Genomic DNA, 22,893 nt, shown 5'->3' with positions numbered 1-22,893 from the left:
TCACATTAGAAGTGAAGCTGTTCCGGGGGACACGGAGGACTCGGCTCGCTATCATGTGATCATTTCTCCAGGGACGTGGTGGAGATACAGAGATAGCAGAAGAAGCATTTTTTCAGTCGCTTTTTAACTCGGTGAAGACGAGAGTTTTGGAGTGGGCCCACATCGGAAATTGGTTTTACTCTGGGTGTGTAATTACACGGTCTTCTAAGATGAGCTCAACATCTACAATTATCTTTAGCTGGAAGCCTATTTATGCAAATGCTGCATTGCATAAGGAAAATAATGAAAAACAAGACGCTGCGTGGCCTTTAGCACAGTGCATGTTCCAGACCGCTCCAAGAAAAACAAATGATTTGATCTTCCAGTTACACATTTGACAGCTTTCTGACAGACTGTGGTGGAACTATTTTCAGTGTCTTGTCTCGCCTCTGACTGTGACGTGGTGCTGGAGAGAAAGCGATCCTCCCGCGCGAGGCTTTCTGGAAGCCGTGAGTGGAGTTCGTCATGCCTTTGATATGAACACCAGACACGCTGCTGCTACCATTGTTTTCTCTCTCCAGAGGGATCACATGACTTTAGTGTCGGTGAGGTCACGTGACACTTGTCTCCAAACATCGAGGTTGGGGAAATGTTAGGGATGCACGATATATCGGCAATCATATCGGTATCGGCCGATGTTGGTCATTTTTTAACATATCGGTCATATCGGTATCGGTCAGATGTTGCAATGTTAATATCGGTTATCATTATCAGCCAAATTCTTCACATTGATATGAAATAATGCAGTAAATCTATTATTTATGGGCTTTTCCAAAGGCTTTGCAAATAAAGAAATGCATAACTTTTTCAAATTCAGTGTTAACATGTGTTTTTCAGTATGTACAAAATGTGATGATCATAAAAATGTGGTTTTATACAGATCATATCGACATCGGTAAATATCGGTTATCGGCCATAACAGCAATGTTAATATCGGTTATCGGCATCGGCCAAAATTTTCATATCGGTGCATCCCTAGGAAATGTTATTAACACCAAATTGCTTGTTCTCTGAAATTAGCCACAGTTTACCCCTATTAGACACAGTGGTACAGTACTGTGTGTCTGTGTAGAGCATTCTTAGCCAATATGATGATAAGTAGTGCAGGCATGGAAGCTTTTCATAATAACCTCATTGTTGTTATTATATTGCACATCTGAAAATAAATATATAAGCCTATAAGTCAAGTAAACATAGACTATCGCCACATCTATATTTCCTGACTGCATGGCCTGTTTCAGCCCACATAATGATAAGGAAACGCATTGTGACAGATTAAGCCATATGATATTTTATGCCAAAGAGCGCGCGGTCCTTGGGTGGGATTGAGGCCTGGAGGAAGGAGGAGATGAGAGGGGAACAGAGACGGGAGGTAGTGGAGCTTTTTTCTGGGGGCTTTTCTTGTTAGTGGCCACATGATCCCGTGGTCCCTCTGGGAGTCGGCGTACAGGCGTGCGGTCGGGGCAGGAATGCGCTCCCGGCTGGAAAAGGTTTTCAGTGCACACACACAGAGAGAGAGAGAGAGAGAGAGAGAGAGGTCCTCCCTGCAGAAAGATGGGGCCTGGCCAGCCGCGGAAACTCTATCCTCCACTCCAGCTGGCCTCTTCAGCGGGAGTGGGCCAGCGCCTGATTATCAAAACCTGCTCCACGCACAGCGCATTGATCAATTGCCAGGGATGAGGAAGACTGACCGTGATTAGTTGGACGATGAGATGGGGAAGACTGACCGTGATTAGTTGGACGATGAGATGGAGAAGACTGACCTTGATTAGTTGGACGATGAGATGGGGAAGACTGACCGTGATTAGTTGGACGATGAGATGGGGAAGACTGACCGTGATTAGTTGGACAATGAGATGGAGAAGACTGACCGTGATTAGTTGGACGATGGGATGGGGAAGACTGACCGTGATTAGTTTGTCTATCATCCAAATGTGTTCATTCAACCGTGGGTGGGATCCTGGGTTACTCCCCCGCCCACTTTCTTTCTGCATTCCTGCGCCCCTTTCCCCTCCACGAGTGCTTGTTGTCACCCACACAGTACTCGAGGTGCTCGCCCCCGCCTCTACCATGACATATAAGAAGGAGACAATGTGAGAGGTGAACCTCATCTCATCTCACGCACAGTAACTCAGGAAGCCGGGTGCTGTGAATGAATGGCGAAACGGGCTTTGTGACTGACTGGCACTGACTCTCGTCTGTGTTGGGCTGCCAGAGAAATCTGCTGTGGTTTCGAGCGGCAATATATAATATATCTGCTTGCTCGCTGGCTCCACCGCAGTGTGTGCAGTGGAAAAAGAGCGCACTTGTCTCCAAAATGGCTTAGAGATGTAATTGGACCATAATGCCTCTTATGTGAGCGTCCTGCGGTGGGATGAAGATCTCATTTGACAAATGGGCCAGAGCAAATAAACGGGCGTCATGTCTGAGTCATGACGAGGAGAGTCTTTAGAAGCCTGCTGGCTGCTGTGAAGCCTGGAGGAGCCTATGTCACTCTAACCTGAGAAGCTGGAGAAACCCAACCAGGTGCAGCAGCAGCAACACTGACATCTCTGTACTCTACTTCCAACGTCCGGAGGCCAGGTCGTATTCATTTCACCCAGGTCCATCATAATAAGAGCTACTTCTGCTCGCCCCTGCCCTGTCAGAGCTGCTTCAGTCGGTCATGAATTCATCGAACGCTGCTTAATCTCTGCCGCGCCACGCCAAACTCCCATAATGCTTTGCGGTATGGATGGAGGGGCAGCTATTCAGCGGGCAAGTGGCGAGGGGAAAGTGTGACATTAAAGCGAGACTCACAAAGGCGGAGGAAAATGGAATCGTTATCCGTGAGTCATCGGTCTTTCGGTTCACTTTGATCCATTTCTCACATGTACTGTTTTAAGAGTTGAAACGTTGCTCGCGTCTTATTTGTGAGCTGTTTCCTCCTTTTCTCCGCCCGTCTTCTCTCTTGCCTTTGAACTAATTGCGTGTGCTGCTAATTGGGACTGCCAGGAGGACAGATGACAGCCTGGTGCTCTTGGCTTGTTATCACGTGTCATCATCATGTCCCATCCATCACGTGTTGTAATGACAACACCTCTGCCCTGCCGTTGTCAAGCGCCTCGTCTCCATGGAGACTCGTTCTGTTGCCGTCGCCTCATCAGCACCACCACCACCACCACCACCTGTCTTTCTTCCAGACAAAGAGAAGCAGGTGAGGCCTGTCTGTCGCTCTGCTCAGCCTCAGCATCCTCATAGTGCAGCAGGCACGATAGGTGGCAAAGGCTCCAACATTTTGAGGACTCCTGTAGGGAGGAACACGATTCCCTTGCGCCCCCCTTCCTCCCTGGACCTCTGCTGACTGTCCTACTGGCCCACTGACACACACAGCGTGCCCCCCTCCCCCCAACCTGGACCTCTGCTGACTGTCCTACTGGCCCACTGACACACACAGCGTGCCCCCCTCCCCCCAACCTGGACCTCTGCTGACTGTCCTACTGGCCCACTGACACACACAGCGTGCCCCCCTCCCCCCAACCTGGACCTCTGCTGGCCGTCCTACTGGACCCCCTCCCCCCAACCTGGACCTCTGCTGACTGTCCTACTGGCCCACTGACACACACAGCTTGCCCCCCCTCCCCCCAACCTGGACCTCTGCTGGCTGTCCTACTGGCCCACTGACACACACACAGCTTGCCCCCCCTCCCCCCAACCTGGACCTCTGCTGACTGTCCTACTGGCCCACTGACACACACACAGCTTGCCCCCCCTCCCCCCAACCTGGACCTCTGCTGACTGTCCTACTGGCCCACTGACACACACAGCTTGTGGCTGATGTAGCGTCAGCAGAGTGGGTCATGCAGGCTCGTCCCCCCAGCAGAGGGGCAGGCGTACAGGTCTGGTCCATGCCTGCCCAGTGGGGAAGGAGGTACACGCCCCTGCTCGGTTCTGGCCTCCCATTAAAAAAGGCCCGTCTGCTGCTCATGGCTCTTCAAGCCAGTGCTGCTTTGTAATCCCTTCCACAAACACAGACCCATTCCCCCTCCTGCCTGGTTCTGAAACACCCACCTCGGAGCGGCAGGCCAACACACTGAGCTGCCATGTGGACTGTGTGGAGGATGCGTCTCCCCCCCCCCCCCCAACATGACGTCCCCCCCGGCGCTGCTCGCCTGTATTTGTTTGTGGTGGAGGGCGTGGTGCTCTTTGCTTAATCCCTCTGAGTCCACAGCTGTAAGAGCCGTGGCTGTGAAGCTCAACCCTCTGATTTTGTGTTTGTGAATGTCACATGGCCACAGTCTCAGGGGGAAGCTGTGTGTGAGTTTCATTTCCCTCTAGCAAGCAACCTATATTTTCTGCTTAGTCTGCAATGGTAAAGAATAACTGACTCCTCCCTAGAGAATCTGCAGTGTGGTGCCAGTAGAAATATACTATAAACACGGTTTTCAGACCCAACTCCTATATTGGACGTGGCAGGGCAGCAAAGTGGTAGGGCTCTGAAGCAGGGTAACATTAATTGAATTGACTAAAATACCAACATCCAGTATTCTACCAAGTATTTATTTGAACAGAGCGTCTATATGTATCAAGGTCTCCCTCGCTCTCGCTCTAACCCGGGTTTTTGCTCTCGTTACAGCCGAGCCATCAAGACCAACCAGGACCTGCTTCCAGAGACGCCCTGGATCAACATCTTCTACGATGACTTCTGGGGCACACTGCTCACGCACAGCGGCAGCCACAAGTCCTACCGGCCCCTCTGCACTCTCTCCTTCCGCCTCAACCACGCCCTGGGCGGCCTGGAGCCGTGGGGCTACCACCTGGTGAACGTGGTCTTCCACGGGGCCGTGACCGGCCTGTTCACCTGCCTGGCCAGGCTGCTGCTGGGCGGAGGTCTGTGGAGCCTGCTGGCAGGCCTGCTGTTCGCCTCGCACCCCGTCCACACGGAGGCGGTAGCGGGCGTGGTGGGCCGGGCCGACGTGGGCGCCGCCCTCTTCTTCCTGCTCTCCCTGCTGGCCTACATCCGTCACTGCAGGCTGCGGGGCCGCGGCGCCGGGCCCACACGCCTCCTGGCCTGGCTCACAGGCAGCCTGGGCTGTGCCGCCTGCAGCATGCTGTGGAAGGAGCTGGGGGTGACGGTCCTGGCTGTGTCTGCCCTCTACGACCTCTGCATCTTCCACAGGCTCAAGCTGAGACAGATCCTCATGCTCCTCTACAAGGTAAATACACTGAGACACAACATCATGCTCCTCTACAAGGTAAATACACTGAGACACATCTTCATGCTCCTCTACAAGGTAAATACACTGAGACACATCTTCATGCTCCTCTACAAGGTAAATACACTGAGGATCATCATCATCAGAAACCTTTATTTTAGCAGGCAAGTTAGTTAAGAACAAATCCTGACTTACAATAGCATCCTTGCAGGAGGCAAAAGACCTCCTCAGGGAACAGGGTTTAGGGAGAAAACAACAATGACAAAGAACAACAACAACCAAATTGTTGAAACTTACAGGTCAGACACAGAGAGACACAATGCTAAAAACAAGAGAGCAGCAGAAACATATGCAGCAGCAATCCACATGAACAGACAATCCTAATACAGTAGAGAACACAGATGACAGTAGTACAGGTAGCATACCTGCACATATGCTACCACACATGACAGGAGCAATATCACACAGAGCAGCAACGTAAGAGAGGGGGTAGTCCAGAGGGGTTAAAGTCGGCGTGAAATGGGTCTCAGAGGGTCTGTGCGACGTATTCTGACTGAAAACAAACATTGAGAGTAGAGAGGCGGGACATAGCGTGTGGATGATTTGGTTTGACCGTTCTGGGTACTGGAGTAGACGTTGGCCAATCCTGGCGCTTGAATGCTGCGAATCCCACCCGATGGATGCCACCGGATTTAGGGGCAGAACAAGCCCACCCCACACCGCAAAATAATGTATTTTACCGGACAAATCTGAAACCTGACACCTGACAGTCGCGTTTCAGTAACAGTCCATGTACAAACACAATATAATGTAAATACAGTGATGTGCAGTGCGTAGTCACTGGCTGGCTCACTGTGCGAGCCTCAGAGCAGAGGACCAGGAGCCTGCCTCCTGGCACACTGCAGTTTCCAAGCCGATGTAGAGCGCTGCCTGCTGGCTTGGAGTGTCGACTAGCCACGGTAAGAGCCTCGATAAATAATGTGAGTTTAACGAGCCAGTTACTTGTCCTTTGCATTCTACATTAAATGAAGACATTACTGTTCATTTTATTTTGTATGTTACATACTTATTGGCCAAGTATATTAACATTTATGGGCTAGAAAAGTCTGCCCAGGTTACAGGCACAAGGCAGCCATCTTGCCTGCTCAGACTTTTCTCCTATCCTGAAGATTGATTGAGAGCTGTCATGTCGTGATATGATTAGTTGAAATGGGGTAGGAATTAGATATTACTACCTGATGTCAGCAAACTGTTATGAGTGAACTCTTTTTGAATGAACTTTTGATGTGAAGAAATGGGAAAAACCCAAGAAATTGTTTTTTGTTATTATTGTTTTGCATACATTGTAAAATAGGTGCACTGTATAACCAGGGATGTGATCTAAAATAGGAAAAAAGTAATTTTTCGTTTCAGCTCAACTTTAAAGGATGGCTTTACCGGTAATCAACCCACTTTGTATCATTAATAATCTGGGTAATATAAGCACACGGGCAGTGTTTACCTTCTCTCTCTGTTTTCCTCACGGAGATCTCCCATTTCCTCCTCTGGCAAAGCACTCCGTTGTGACGCATTTTACGTCACAAAGCGTCACAACGGAGCTGTGGAAGTTCTGCTGGAGAGGCAGAATCTGCTGTTATTGTTTATTTTTATTTTTTAAGTATGCGCACATCCACGGAGAATCCCATGGAGAGCCTTAACAAGCCTTAATGACTTGCAGCTGGTGGGGGCGGAGTTTCTGCAGGCAGCAGCAGGAGCATTCCCTGAGGTAAACAGAGAGAGAAGGTAAAACACTGCCCATGTGCTTATATTAGCGAGTTTATATATGATCCAAAGTGGGTTGATTAGCGGTAAAGCCATCCTTTAAGAGCAAAGCTATGACTAGCGGGTGGACAGAGCAAAGCTACAAGGTAAATAAACTGAGACAGATCAACATGCTCCTTGCTCTCACCCAGCACTGCTGCATTTTCACATGGATTTGGTTTCCTGCACCCCCTCACTGACAGCCAAACCCCCGGCAAACAGAGGGAAGCTGGTGTGTGTTTCTTTGTGTGTGTGTGTGTGTGCGTGTCTTTGTGTGTGTGTGTGTGTGTGTGTGTGTGTGTGTGTGTGTGTGTGTGTGCGTGTCTTTGTGTGTGTGTGTGTGTGTGTGTGTGCGTGCGTGCGTGCATGCGTGTGTTTTGTTTGCTTTACAGGATATATTTTGAAAAGCATTTTGCCATTGTCCGTATGCACAGCTGTGCAGTCCAGGAGACACTTTCTTTTGCAAGGAAAATATACATGTTGGCAAACTGGCAAAGGAAAACAAATGGACCGTTTTTTTGTTTTTTTCCCGTGCATACAGTAACACACAATATGTCAGTTTACAGCCATACAAAAGCTCATTTGTTGACAGCAACTGTAACCTATGTTTGAAAAAAAAGCATTGTTATTATAATTAGTACTGGGTTCACAGAGGATAGAGAGGAGTTTTCTCATTGGAATGTAAACTCTTATTGCCAGGGCTTCCAAATGCTGCCATAGTGTTCAGGCTCCCTTCATCCTGACAACTTGTTCATCCACCTTAATCAGTGTCAATATAAATTGTTGTCTTCACCTGGATCAGCGTTTGTTACTAAAACCCCAATTAAGAATGAGCCAATAAGAAGTCAATTCAACAAAAAAACAATTTGGTAACGGTTAGCTAATGGCTCATTGTCTCATTATGCCGTGCTTCATATTGAGACGAAGAATGCTTCAATAAAAGATAGTGATGAGCAGGTGTTATTTGCAGCCTAAGCGTCAACATTGGTATAAATCATTGAAATGAAAATATTTTTCATGAGAAAAAGTTGGGAATAACAAAATGTGATGGCCGTTTTCTTATCTTCCTGTTGCTTTTAGAGCACCCAGCCATTAAGTAGCTTCCTGTCAGAGCCTGGTGCTTCCTGTTTGCCGTCTAGTCATTGTTGTGACATCCATGATTCTCTACCCATCAGAATACATTTGACAAGACGTGTGCACAAACGTGACAAAAGGCTTCCAGAGTAGCGACTCTCTGAGGCGCCCAAGCAGAGGACAGGACTTTGTGAGACATGTTTTGTGGCCAGGAGAGATAAGAGAAGCAAAGACTGAGAGAGATACAGGAGAGAGGCACTGATGGAATCACACAGAGTGATAAAACAGAATCTAGCCCATCCTCTTTAGTGCTGGGCTCAGTGTGAACTGAAGAGTGATTGAAGCCTTATCTGACTCCAGGTGTCCTCTGGAGTCTCCACGCTGTCCTCTCATGATTTAAGCCTTATCTGACTCCAGGTGTCCTCTGGGGTTTCCATGCTGTCCTCTCATGATTTAAGCCTCATCTGACTCCAGGTGTCCTCTGGAGTCTCCACGATGTCCTCATGATTTAATCCTCATCTGACTCCAGGTGTCCTTTGGAGTCTCCACGCTGTCCTCTCATGATTTAAGCCTTATCTGACTCCAGGTGTCCTCTGGGGTTTCCATGCTGTCCTCTCATGATTTAAGCCTCATCTGACTCCAGGTGTCCTCTGGAGTCTCCACGATGTCCTCATGATTTAATCCTCATCTGACTCCAGGTGTCCTCTGGAGTCTCCACGCTGTCCTCTCATGATTTAAGCCTTATCTGACTCCAGGTGTCCTCTGGGGTTTCCATGCTGTCCTCTCATGATTTAAGCCTCATCTGACTCCAGGTGTCCTCTGGGGTCTCCATGCTGTCCTCTCATGATTTAATCCTCATCTGACTCCAGGTGTCCTTTGGAGTCTCCACGCTGTCCTCTCATGATTTAAGCCTCATCTGACTCCGGGTGTCCTCTGGACTGGAGTCTCCACGCTGTCGTCTCATGATTTAAGTCTTATCTAACTCTGGGTGTCCTCTCATGATTGAAGCCTTATCTGACTCCGGGTGTCCTCTGGAGTACGGCCCATCTATTGAGGCAGGCAGACAGGCTGGCTAATAGCTTGTCAGGCATGGCTAGGCTAGAGAGGATGCGGGGCCAAGGGGGCTGAAGGAGATGATACCTCATAGCTGACAGCTTTTCAACTTTTTGATTGGAAATCCACCACGCAAATCCACATCCCCTGCTGGTCCAATCCTCTTTAGAAAAAACTCAAGCAGCAGATAGGTTTCTGGCATGGAGCAGAAACCCTCTGGATTTCTCTCATGCTTTGCCATGGTGGTTAACTGACTTGGCAGGCGTCTCTGGGGGCAGATGTGCTCTGCATAGAGCAGGACAAATCCAATTTACCCTCTTGAGTTCCACAGGGAGCAGTTTCCCATGTGGAGATGCTTCCTTCAAAGTCTGCAGCCTTTGTTGGAAAACACCCCACAATTTAATTGAGCTCAATATAGTAGAAGTTCTCAGGCCATTTCAAGAAGAACAAGCTGAAGCAAAGTCATGGCTATTCTATTCTGTCACTGTAAACATGATTTAATAACTTATATGATATGAATGTTATGAACTGATTTATAATATGAAACCCTGCATTGTGCACACATTTTTTAACAAAAAAAGGTTAAATATTGGACCAACCTTGAACAAGCTTCAACATGAATCACTTTTGACCCTTGCCTTGACTTTTTGCTCTGCTAAAATGCTAACAGAAATATTAAGCAAGTACATGTCCTTCATCACAACAGCTCCTGCTGCACCATTCAGCCTCACATAGTGATGCTATATTTTGACCAAAAAGCAGAAACTATCAATATTGTGTAAAGTGTTCATCGAGAGAAATCAGACGCTTTTATTGTAGACTTTATTGCAGATACATGGGCAGAGTTACAGTGTAGTAGTTCCCTTCTAAAAGCTCCTCTGTCACCCCACAACGCGCTACTTTGCACCAAGGAGACAACTAAGGAACGTCTGGAAAACAACAAGCAAACATCTGGACTGTTTTTTCCCCCATTCTCTTTTTAAAAAAAGTCTCTAAAATTGCATGTTTTCGGAAAGAAGATCGCCATTTTTGGTGGGATGGGATATCCCTAACGTGTAACTTCAGGAAGACAGTTGTCATTATCATAGCATGTCATTTAGTCGCACCGCTGACAACATAAAGGGAGCGTTGTCTCGCTGTCATCATCGCTTCAATCATGTTCACTTGAGACAGGTTCCCCTCTCATTATCAGGCTGCTTATCTCATTATCAGGCCGTCATCATGGATCATGGTGTCAGTTCATATGTGTGAGTTTTGTTACCTGATCTGCTGTATTCTCTGTTCTTCTAAAAACAAGTTCCACACTGAAGGCACTCCTCCTCTCCACTGTAGTGTGTGTGTGTTCATCTGTCTCTGTCTCTCTCCCCTCCTCTCTATGGACTGGCCCAGTCACTTTGACTGATGACGAGCAAAGGGAGTTGGTCCTTGGGGCAAGCTGCTGCGAGAGCGCCTCTCCACCACCCATGTGAACATGAAAATGTGTGTAGAGTTGAGAATGAGTCCAGAGTTTCCCCTCCTCCTCAAGTCCAGGCTTGACATATACTATACAGTACATGTATGTATCAGGTGCTGGAAACTTGGCTAAGCTTCATGATGGAGAACGTCCCCATAGTGGGAAGTCAGCAGCGAATGGACGACGTTCTTCATACAAGTAGGAAGTTATATTGTAGCCTTAATGTTCTGTGATAACGGGGGGAAATGAGGCGTGAAGACGTTAAAAATGAGCTGTCACTTTTTCCTTGTTTGAGTGTAAAGCCCGTTCTTCAGATCCACTAAAGAGCCTGGGTTTTGTGCGTAGCAGACGTGCCACGGTGTTTTATCACTGTGCTCTCCACTCGGCTCAAGCCGTTTGACGTGTAACGTCGAAAACGCTGAAACATGGTCCCGCTTATCTGATTGTGGCTCTCAGTCAATTACATTAGAGTTTTATATCTGCTGCAAATCTCCCATTGTGCCGTTATGGCTCGTGTGTGTGTGTGTGCGTGTGCGTGTGTTTGTGTGAGTGTGTGTGTGTGTGTGTGTGTGTGTGTGCGCGTGCGTGCGTGCGTGCGTGTGTGGTTTGATGCTTGTAGGCAGTCAGGAGCTTCAGAGTAATTCCATGTAGGCCGCGCCGGCGTTCATAACTCATCTCGTCAGGGCTTCAGTTGCAGTCTCTCTCCTCAGAGATCATACTGTATATGACCAATCAAAGTCAGCCCTCAGTGCACTTAAAGACGTGTTATTCCTTCATATATATGTAGACTAGGGGTGTCAAAAATAATCGATTATAAGATGCATCGCGATGCGGACCTGCACGATTATTGCATCGATTCACAAATGTCAAAAATCGATTATTAAAAAAAAAAAAAAAAAAAAATTATATAATCAAATAAAATATAATGGAAGTACATGCAGTTGTTTATTTTAATTATGGATCATAATACAATGCAATTCTAAATGCACTTTTATTTTAAAAGTAGCCACACAGTGAAAAAAAAGAAAGTGAGAAAAAAAATCATGTATTCGGAAAAAAAGTGTTGCATCGATTTAAGATGCATCGCGATGCATCGAGATGCATCGATAATCGTTATCGAATCGAATCGTAGCCCTCTGAATCGTAATCGAATCGAATCGTGAGGCCAGTGAAGATTCACAGCCCTAACGTAGACAGCAACTTTTGTTAAATATCTATGCCTTCAGCCTCGATTTAACTTGTTATTAGCGATGATCTTCTCCAATATGCCTTTTCCTCAAGCATTACCACCATCCATGTCCTCCCTTTGCTTGGGTGTCTATATGTTTAGTGTGGGACGTTACAGTGGAGATAACCGGTGCCAGGCAGTTTCCACTCTGGAGGCAGCTTCAGGCTCAGACTGAAGAGTGTTCTGATTTGTTGATACGAGCTGTCGTCAATAAATCAATAAATGGTTAAAGAGTTTACTCAAGCTGACCTTTTTACAGTGTTGATGTCCTCCAAATGCTTGTTTGTGCTTGACTCAAACATTTAAGGACGTGTGCGATCACATATTAGGCTACTCCTCCCTAGCAGCACTTTATAGCATTCAACTTATAATGTAGTTGGCAATCACTATAGTGTGTGTGGTGTGTGACCACCCTTTATGTGGAAAAAAGTGCTTTTTACGAGCCCATTTTCTGCGTGGCACTGGTTAACAGGCTCATTTTCAATGAGAGATAATAAAGTCCTTTACAATTAGAACACCTCATTTAGTAGAGGAAGGAATGCTTTTCACTATAATCTCACGTTCGCACGATATTTAGCATAGCATAATGAAATAAATTGTCTTTCCTGAGGAATTGGCATTGTGTTGTTGTGTGTGTGTGTGTGTGTGTGTTTCACACAATGCAAATTGCTTTGTTCGTTGACTATTAAAGTCAATGTTTGGACAACTGCAAGACAGTGAGCTTGGTCTGTGCACAAGCTCCAGCAGTGGGGAAAAAGAAGAAAGAGTGAAAAAACCTGTTTCGCCCACTAATTTCATATAAACTTCTTCCTCACTATAATCGAGATACCGTAGTTCTCTTTTTAATGTGCGGTTTTATATTTGGTTTAGCGAAAAGAAGCGAAGGCCCATTGTTCTTTTGTTTGCGAATGTTGACAGTCATGCCCACATAATGGTACGCTCCATGTCCACATTTTCTTTCACCAGAGTGGGGAATGGAGGAGCGCTTGCGTCAACGTGCTCTTTTAAGATTGGCGAGGTCGCGCCGCTCGCTACGAGCCGACGTCCCCGAGGGGCTGCTTGACAATAGAAAGCCTTTGAAAACACACGTCAGCCCTGACCATGACAATAGAAAGCCTTTGAAAACACACCACAGCCCTGACCATGACAATAGAAAGCCTTTGAAAACACATGCCAGCCCTGACCATGACAATAGAAAGCCTTTGAAAACACACGTCAGCCCTGACCATGACAATAGAAAGCCTTTGAAAATACACTGCAGCCCTGACCATAACAATAGAAAGCCTTTGAAAACACACGTCAGCCCTGACCATGACAATAGAAAGCCTTTGAAAACACACGTCAGCCCTGACCATGACAATAGAAAGCCTTTGAAAACACACGTCAGCCCTGACCATGACAATAGAAAGCCTTTGAAAACACATGCCAGCCCTGACCATGACAATAGAAAGCCTTTGAAAACACACGTCAGCCCTGACCATGACAATAGAAAGCCTTTGAAAATACACTGCAGCCCTGACCATAACAATAGAAAGCCTTTGAAAACACACGTCAGCCCTGACCATGACAATAGAAAGCCTTTGAAAACACACGTCAGCCCTGACCATGACAATAGAAAGCCTTTGAAAATACACTCCAGCCCTGACCATGACAATAGAAAGCCTTTGAAAACACACATCAGCCCTGACCATGACAATGGAAAGCCTTTGAAAACACACGTCAGCCCTGATCATGACAATAGAAAGCCTTTGAAAACACACGTCAGCCCTGACCATGACAATAGAAAGCCTTTGAAAACACACACCAGCCCTGACCATAACAATAGAAAGCCTTTGAAAACACACGCCAGCCCTGACCATAACAATAGAAAGCCTTTGAAAACACACACCAGCCCTGACCATAACAATAGAAAGCCTTTGAAAACACACCACAGCCCTGACCATAACAATAGAAAGCCTTTGAAAACACACACCAGCCCTGACCATAACAATAGAAAGCCTTTGAAAACACATGTCAGCCCTGACCATGACAATAGAAAGCCTTTGAAAACACACCACAGCCCTGACCATGACAATAGAAAGCCTTTGAAAACACACGTCAGCCCTGACCATGACAATAGAAAGCCTTTGAAAACACACGTCAGCCCTGACCATAACAATAGAAAGCCTTTAAAAACACACACCAGCCCTGACCATGACAATAGAAAGCCTTTGAAAACACACGTCAGCCCTGACCATAACAATAGAAAGCCTTTAAAAACACACACCAGCCCTGACCATGACAATAGAAAGCCTTTGAAAACACACGTCAGCCCTGACCATGACAATAGAAAGCCTTTGAAAACACACGTCAGCCCTGACCATGACAATAGAAAGCCTTTGAAAACACACGTCAGCCCTGACCATAACAATAGAAAGCCTTTAAAAACACACACCAGCCCTGACCATGACAATAGAAAGCCTTTGAAAACACACCACAGCCCTGACCATAACAATAGAAAGCCTTTAAAAACACACACCAGCCCTGACCATGACAATAGAAAGCCTTTGAAAACACACGTCAGCCCTGACCATGACAATAGAAAGCCTTTGAAAACACACACCAGCCCTGACCATGACAATAGAAAGCCTTTGAAAACACACGTCAGCCCTGACCATGACAATAGAAAGCCTTTGAAAACACACGTCAGCCCTGACCATAACAATAGAAAGCCTTTAAAAACACACACCAGCCCTGACCATGACAATAGAAAGCCTTTGAAAACACACCACAGCCCTGACCATAACAATAGAAAGCCTTTAAAAACACACACCAGCCCTGACCATGACAATAGAAAGCCTTTGAAAACACACGTCAGCCCTGACCATGACAATAGAAAGCCTTTGAAAACACACACCAGCCCTGACCATGACAATAGAAAGCCTTTGAAAACACACGTCAGCCCTGACCATGACAATAGAAAGCCTTTGAAAACACACCGCGGAAACATGATGCTGTGAAAAGTGTCTCTTGATTGATGTGTTCTGAGCAGATGGGGCTGGTGTGCTGGCTTGGCTCCTCCTCCCAACATCACGGCCGCTGTCCGCTGTGTCGCAGGGGAAAACACAAAGGACTCGTCTCCCCGGAGAAACACATTTGCACGTTCCCAACATCCAACAAGCAGCCAACGAGCAGCAGCCATTGGAAAATGACTTCCAAATGTGGGGCAAGACCCAGCTGGCCCTTAGTGAATGTCAAGCTTACACACTTTATCTTTTCACACCTCTCGTGTCCTGCTCACACCTCTGCTGTTAGTGCGAGGTCAGTGCTTCCAGTGTCTGTGACATGTCAGTGTCTGTGACATGTCTGGCTGGCTGCTGCTGCCGGAGCTCGCCTCCCCGCGCCTCACAGCTCAAAGTGTTGTGGTTGTGGTATGTTAGTTATAGAGCACACATGGGAGAATACGTGGAAAGGAGAGGGTGTGTAATATGCATGTATGCACCGATATGAAAATGATGGAATAAAACACTGTGAATTTGAAACAGTAATATCGTTCTTTATTTCCAAAACATTTGGAAAAAGCCCATAAATCAATATGAACATTTTGGACGAGACGATACGATAACCGATATTAACATTGCTGTTATTTTACTCATCAGACCGATACCGATATATTAAAAAAATGTCTAATATCGGACGATATATCGTGCATCCCTAATGCACGAGTGCATGTCGCATTACATGTCAAGGTGTGTATGTATATAACATTCATCCATGCGTGTTTAGATGAGCTGTCGAGCCTGCATGCAGAATGTGACATACATCTACCCTTGCTGTGTTTGATATGAGGTAAAAAAGCCCAGCCCCATATTGTACATCGTTACCTGGGGCTCCACAGATGCTCCTCCATGCTCTAATGCCTCTCCTGTCACTGTGTGATGGAGTGGGCCTGGTGGGCTCGGCTCGCACCCCCGGCCCTGCCCACCTGCCTCCCACCTGGGGAGGGATACACACCGCTGCTGCCCTGCCCACCTGCCTCCCACTTGGGGTGGTGTGGGGTGGGTGGGGGGATAGACACACACACACACCTCTGCTGGCTCTGGTCTGGACCAGGCAGGTGTTGCAGTCGGAGGCGGTGTGTAATGCATACATATTTAACCGCAAAAGAAGACAAAGAGACGGAGCGTACAAGGAGAATCTTAGGTTATAGCTTCAATCAGTGTTCTGGCTCCAGGCAGGAAGTGTATTATTAGTCCTGCCTTCCTCCTCCTCATAGGTCAGGTTCCCATCCTGAAACCTTATCACTCATCTTGATCTGTCATTGGCAGCCGGCAGCCTGAGGGCGGGGTGACCAAAGAGCCCGTAACAGCTGAAGGAGACAGCGAACACATAGAAGAATCAACTAAAAAGCACGTTGACCTGTGTTTTTGTGAACAGCCTTTTTCTGCTGCACGTTTAGCCTCGGCTATTCTTTTGTCCCTTACTGCTTCAGGCGGTCATTGTTGTTGCTGCGAGTTCCCTGAGCTCGATAGCCACAAACCCAGCTGACCGCTGGCTGTGCCCACAGCCCATGTCCCCAGACATCTTTGTAAAGACGGTTTCAGGCAAACAGTGAATTTACACATGTACTGTACACAAAGGGGGGTCACACACAGATCAAGACTGATGAAATATCATATATATTTGATTTATTCACTGTTATTTTAAGGGCAACAAGTTGCATATTGTCTCTTCGATATGTGGTTGGCTTTGCTGCTGCATTCTGAAGACTTTAACGTCACATAGCGGGCTAACGGTAAAGACAATCCACACGATGCAGAAAGAACACCTCTTTCAGAGTTCCTAGAAAGCCGTTGCTTCGTTGGGAAATGTGACAAGTGCAAACCCCCGTTGATAGAAAGTGACTTGAGCTGGTTTGGTCTGGGCCTGTACAGTACCCCTCATCAGGCGTACTGTAAGCCAACCTGACAGGCATGGCACCAGAGACGACCAACACTGTGACCCTCTCTTTGGTACCCGAGACGACCAGCACTGTCACCCTCACTTTGCTTATGTTATGAGATCCCTGAAACTGCCTCCTACTGGGATGGAAAACAGATGCAAAGTACAGCATGCTGCTTGAAATATCTTGTGTCTCCTCTCTTCCCTGCTTAGATGAAGGCACAGCAGCCCATTCTTTTTATAGCCGAGCTGTCTGAGGATCGATGGTGGCACCATGGTTATGTAAGTCCTCCTCCAGCTCGACCACAGCAGCGGGTCCTGCAGTGACATCCTAGCAGATCCAGTGGGTTTGTTTGTCTTACTGGAGACAAATACATGTGTTGCTTTGCTCTGTTTTCCCATCATCATTAAGCTCTGAGAGGGATATTAATGCACACCCCCTGGGATTACAATGGACCACTGTGACAGTATGGATCTCATTTTAATGTAAAATGTTCCCCCATGTATTGTTGGCATCTTTTCTTTGTTTTGACATCTTCTAGTAACGACAATTGATGTTTTCAATGTAACATAATGCAAACCATTGTTTCAACTGGTTAACATGTGTCCTATTGTTTGTGGCTTCTTTTATGATCAACAAATGAAGCAGCATGTAAAATCAGTGAGCCAGAACTGCCTCAATTCAGACTTCCACCTAGTATATCATAAAAACCCGCCATACGCCTTTGTTCAGGCCCAGATGTGGACACTCATCATTTTAGGAATGCCCCCCCCCCCCCTATTCAGCTTTATTCTGTTATTATTTATATCTGACATCACTAAAAAAAAACAATGCAGATTTAATATGCACATAGATCACATGAAATCAAATATAACCACTTTTGCACAAATACATTTTGATTGAGTATTTTGAGCTAATTAGTTTGGATCATGTCCTCTGGAGGACACATCCGTGCACTGTTCAGTAGAGCTCAAGTTAGTTGTTTATTTGTTTTCACATTGTTTTTTTGGTACGATAAATAGTGCTTTTTAGTGAATGATGGGGTACAGATTTTAATCGTCAAGTGTGTACTGCCTCCGGACGCCAGTCAGAGCCACAACGATTATATCAAACATGTCGGAATTTCCAAACCAACTCTGGACGCAGTCACATAGTCACATAGTGTAAAGTCATCAACAGCTCACATGCATATGGATGGCCGTGTTCTTCTCTCCGCAGTGTTTCCAAAGTCTACATTTCAAAGTCACGTTATGTTATTTCAGCCTAACCCAAACCATAATCCTAACTTTAACCAAAGTTGTTGCTAGTTGTTTTATTCGCATTTAAAAGCACAGAAGTTTTCAAATTATCTGCCGTTTTGTTTAAAATTTATGTTGAGATTGTAGCTTTTTAGAAATGCAAAATGCAGACGTTTTGTTTCAAATTCACGTTGAGATTGCACAAATCCCTGCTTTGCAGCCACGAAATGTTTTATTCTGGCATTTGTGCTGATCAGCGACATCCTGTAATATTCGTAAAGGCTGCCGAGGACAGACAGAGTGCTGCAGCCTTCTGCCTGCAGAGATTTGCTGTCTGCAGTTCTGCAGTCATTCCCTATGGGGAGGAGCGCTGTGTGTTCACACAGAGGCCACATCATCACCCTGGGCACACAGTGCAGAGGCAGCGACAGAGAGAGAGCAACAGGGCGAGAGACAGTGAGAAAGTGATGAAGAGGAAGGGAGGCATATTAATGGATGGGGCAGCCAAGGGACAAGGTGAGGAAGAAAGAGAGAGAGTGACAGAGTCTGCTCTAGACATTTTCAGAAGGCAATGTTCCATCTTATGGACCTCTGTCAGATGGTCTGTGGTGAACCACTGGATGATGTATTTAGGACACAATGGGCTGCTGGACCTATGTCAGGCAGTTATTATTAGCCTTTATTAAATATCAGATATCGGCCAATCATGTGGTCTACTACCGATATGATAAAATTGCTTTTCTTTGCACATTTCATTTCATTTTTTGTTGATTTTTTCTATTTATTATTATTGAAAATTAATTCAAACGGAGTGATCTATCCCAGACTTTCCCTGCTACAGTATTGAATAGATGTCGTGGGTCGGCCACTAACCCTTAAAGCATTTCATTATTATGGGTGTCCCATGATGGTTGAAAATGTAAATGCTGTTTCAGAGACTTTTTCCAGACATTTTCCAAGAATACAATTAATTCATTGATTAATTAATAAATAAATAAATTGATTCATGGCACACAACATCAGCTTTTGGCATGAGTATAAATATTTCATTTGACCTATTGGTCAAATCATAAAAATGCAGCATTTGATTCTTGACATTAAAGTTCATCTGTGACCTTTAGAACCTATGCTGTGGTAAAATGTATCATCTACAAAGTATTGTCACATTGTGTCGAAAAGTAACACAGATGTGCATTGTCCCTCAGAAGACACACTTTAACACATTCACTGCCAGCCGTTTTTTCAATACTGTAGGTAGGTTCTGCCAAGGTTTTTTTTTGAGGATTCTGGCTCATCTTTCAAGAGCCGAGGATTCTTTTCTGCTAAGATTTTGTGAACACAAATGATCTCAAAAGAACTAATAGAATGTGTGCTTTCAACAAATAGAACAGTCACTTTAACCATTTATTTTTGGCGTAAGACGTCAGACATCTAAACAATAGTTTTGAACAGTAATTTCCTCCATAGCAGCAGGAAACCCCCCTCTCCTTCAAACTCCTCCCTCCGTGGGTGTGTCTAGTGGCTTTGCAGCGTTTGTCACAAGCGAGGCTCTGCCTGTCTGTGCTGCCTGGCTGCTGGCGGCTGCTCTTTGGGCGAGTCTGCATGAGTCGTTTCGGTTGTGAGCTCAGCTGCAATGAAGCTGCGTGCGATTGTGGGCTTTCTGCGGTGTTTCAAAGTGTGTTGCACGCATAATCTATTATGCAAATTTGCAATCCCCCACCGCCAGCTCCCAGCGCGATAATGCGCGAAAGCGAAAGCGTTTTCACCAATCCATTTTACAGTATGATAATGGTTTCCTCGCGCGTTCCCCTGCAGTTTTGGCTCGGCTTTTTCTAGTCTGGAGAGCACTGTCACCACTTAGTGGGTCGGTGGAATGGGTTGTACACGTTTTTTTTTTTGACGTATCAACACGTCATTGGCAGTGAACCGTTGGATTTTTTTTGACGTATCAACACGTCATTGGCAGTGAACGTGTTAAGAAGGTATCTATTTTTCATAGTCAAACAGCCCATTTGATCAACTCAATCAGAACTTTATTGTATGATTGAGAATGAGCCTGTGCTGTGAGAAGAAAGCAAGGAAGCCATCTACAATTCTGAAGAATGTACTGAACTTTCAACACAATCTACTTTTTTCTTTCTTTCTTTTGTTTTAGAAAAACATTGCGGTTGCTTCGGATGCCTTACTGAATCCTCCCGACAGATTTTGATAGATCGCAGGCTTAGATTCTTCTTCCCTGTTTGGATTCAGTCCCACCACCCGTTCTCCATCTCGCTCCCTCGGCTCGGCCTAGTTTGTTCCCAGGTCCAGCTTTGTTTGTCCCCATTTCTCAGCGTCACCCGCATGGCTCTTGAAGTCTGCCGTGGCCCGTTCACATGACACAGCGTTTGATAATAACTCTCCCAGGCAGCCAGCATTTAAGCACGGTGATGAATGGGCAGACAGGGAGCTGTCCTGCCATTTCATGTCCTGCACTGCAACCATCCCTGTGATGAAGCACGTGTAGATGATCGCTGGGCGTGGAGGCATATGGAAGATGGAGTGCTGTTCCTCAGCTGCCTGCCCCTCCTTTCCGCTCGTCCAGACCAGCACACTGTAATTGTTTTCCCCACTCTCTTATTTAGCTGCTGAGTTGCAGTTCCTGTCCTTAAACATTCAGTGGAGCGTTTGGACGTTTAAATGCTCTCTGGCCTGCGCCCACTTCTCACTTCTCCATTGTGACACGTTGGAGTGATTATCACAGCGGGCAAAGCAAAGCCACATTGGACAGTCTGCTGGTTGTAAACATGGATACCAATTTCTGCACCATTCTCCTCCACAATAGCATCTGTAGACGGCTATTTCAGCAGTATTAAGACTCGCATTGATCAACGGTTTGTTTTGTTTGCAATGCAGAGTTGTCCCGAGTGAATTATTATGAATACTGTATTATTAAGTGACAGCCGCTGCACCCTTTTAAAACAATGCATCATTATTCTTTCTTGGGAAATGTCATCATTTGATGCATCATCAGGACCTAAATGTTTACCACAGGATGAACTGAAGGCACCCACGCAGAATAGCTTTGAATTGATTTTCGGAGGAGTTGGCCGAACCTAAACAATAAAAGGAAAATACAACCCGAGTTGCTAGTTTTCAATTGACTTTCATTTAACTTTTTAGATATTATTTATTTGATTGTGAAACCAACTAAGTTTATTCATGAATTCTCAGCATGCATTGCGTGTCAGCAGTGTCTCCGATGGATTGAGTGTTACACCAACAGGAGACGTACAGGTGCCGGCAGCACATCTGGGAGTTCTTCTCTCAATCTCCACATTCATTGGTAATCTGGAGGCATAGCACTCACTGTATGGAGGCAGGATTGAGTGTCCTGGTGAAGATCCGAGGCTGCACACAGACCTGTGGAGGTCTGCATGCCCAGCATACTCCCACAACATGATACATTATAGCTTTCTACCATTTCCCCCCCCTTTGATCTACAGTATCAGTCTCTCTCTCTCTCTCTCTCTCTCTCTCTCTATCTCTCCCTCTCTCTCTCTCTCTCTCTATCTCTCTCTCTCTATCTCTCTCTATCTCTCTCTCTCTCAATCTCTCTCTCTCTATCTCTATCTCTCTCTCTTTCTCTCTATCTCTCTCTCAATCTCTCCCCCTCTCTCTTTCCATCTTCTCAAATGTGAATATTTTCTGCTTTCTTTAGTCTTCTATGGCAGTAAACTGATTATATTTGGGTTGTGGACTGTTGGTCAGGAGGACAAAATAAGACATTTGAAGACATCATCTTGGGTTTGGGTAAAGAGTGAGGGACATTTTTCACCATTTTGTGACATTTTATAGACCAGAAACAACTAATCGATTAGTCGAGAAAATAATCAACTGATTAATCGATAATGAAAATAACAGTTAGTTGCAGCCCTACTTTCATGAGACTAGAAATGTTCTTCTGTGTCTTAATAAAATGATTTTTGGGGGGGGGGGGGGGTGGAGCAGCAGCATTGGCAGACATCACAGCCTTCTTATAATTTTATTTTTGGTCATTTTCGATATCCTGTTCCTTCTCAAACTAGATGCACACTCTATTTTCTGTTTTCCTGCTGTGTCTTTTACCTCATACCTTATTGCAGGCAGCTTGCCTCCATTCCCCTGCTGCTGCTGCTGCTGCTGCTGCTGCTGCTGCTGCTGCTGCTGCTGCAGAAGAAGAAGCAGCACCTTTTCTCTATTCAGAGTTCATTCGAGCGGTCAGATGTTCTTTGGATGCTCTTTGTTTTGAAATGGTTGTGAGAAATGAAAGGGCACAGTGTGTACGTGGACGAACACTCCCCTATGATTAGCTGTCAGAAACACAGTGCACTCTGTCTGCCTCTCTAATGATGCCGTCAGCCTTGTTTGTGTGGCTTGCCTGCCTGTGTGGGGAGTAACTGCTATGTTGTAGAGTCACACTGCTTTGACTAGATGGAGAGGATGGCTCCAATATGCTTAAAAAAACTGTCTGTGTGTCTCTAAAAATCATCTCTCTCTCTCTCACGTCTATCACGGGCTCACTCATTGGCCGCCTGTAGCTGCCTCTGGATGCTGATTGGGGCAAAAACACCGGTGGTTCGGATTCAAACCAATAGATTGGAGCGTGGCAAGATGGATTTGTCGTGTGGTCATGATGATGTGCCAATACAATATTATTGTGATTTTAAACATTTTGTGATATTTGGAGTATTGCGTTAACGTGTTGCGATTTATTACCTTTTTTTCCAACTGCAAATGATGTCCCCAAAGGAAAAATGATAGGTACAGTATGACGTAGGGGTGGGAATCACCAAAGGCCCAATGATATGATATTATCACAATACTTAAGTCACAATATGATATTATTGCAATTTTTTTTTTTATATAGATCC

At 45.9% G+C, this 22,893-nt stretch overlaps 1 protein-coding gene across 1 annotated transcript in view; it reads left to right on the top strand.

The window, feature by feature from the left end:
• LOC310792516 (protein O-mannosyl-transferase TMTC2-like) overlaps positions 1 to 22,893 on the top strand; it is a gene marked incomplete at both ends in the record, with an annotated part of 124,669 nt that overhangs the window by 52,888 nt on the left and 48,888 nt on the right. The window contains one exon of the mRNA XM_083654197.1: positions 4,655 to 5,234. Coding sequence (XP_083510323.1) covers positions 4,655 to 5,234 — 580 coding nt within the window. The remainder of the gene's footprint in view (positions 1 to 4,654; positions 5,235 to 22,893) is intronic.

This window comes from Poromitra crassiceps (genome assembly GCF_964638095.1).
Source record: "Poromitra crassiceps genome assembly, chromosome: 18".
NCBI classification, from domain to species: Eukaryota; Metazoa; Chordata; class Actinopteri; order Beryciformes; family Melamphaidae; genus Poromitra; species Poromitra crassiceps.
Note: the sequence above shows the minus strand (reverse complement) of the source record. Positions and strands in the feature narration are given on the sequence as shown.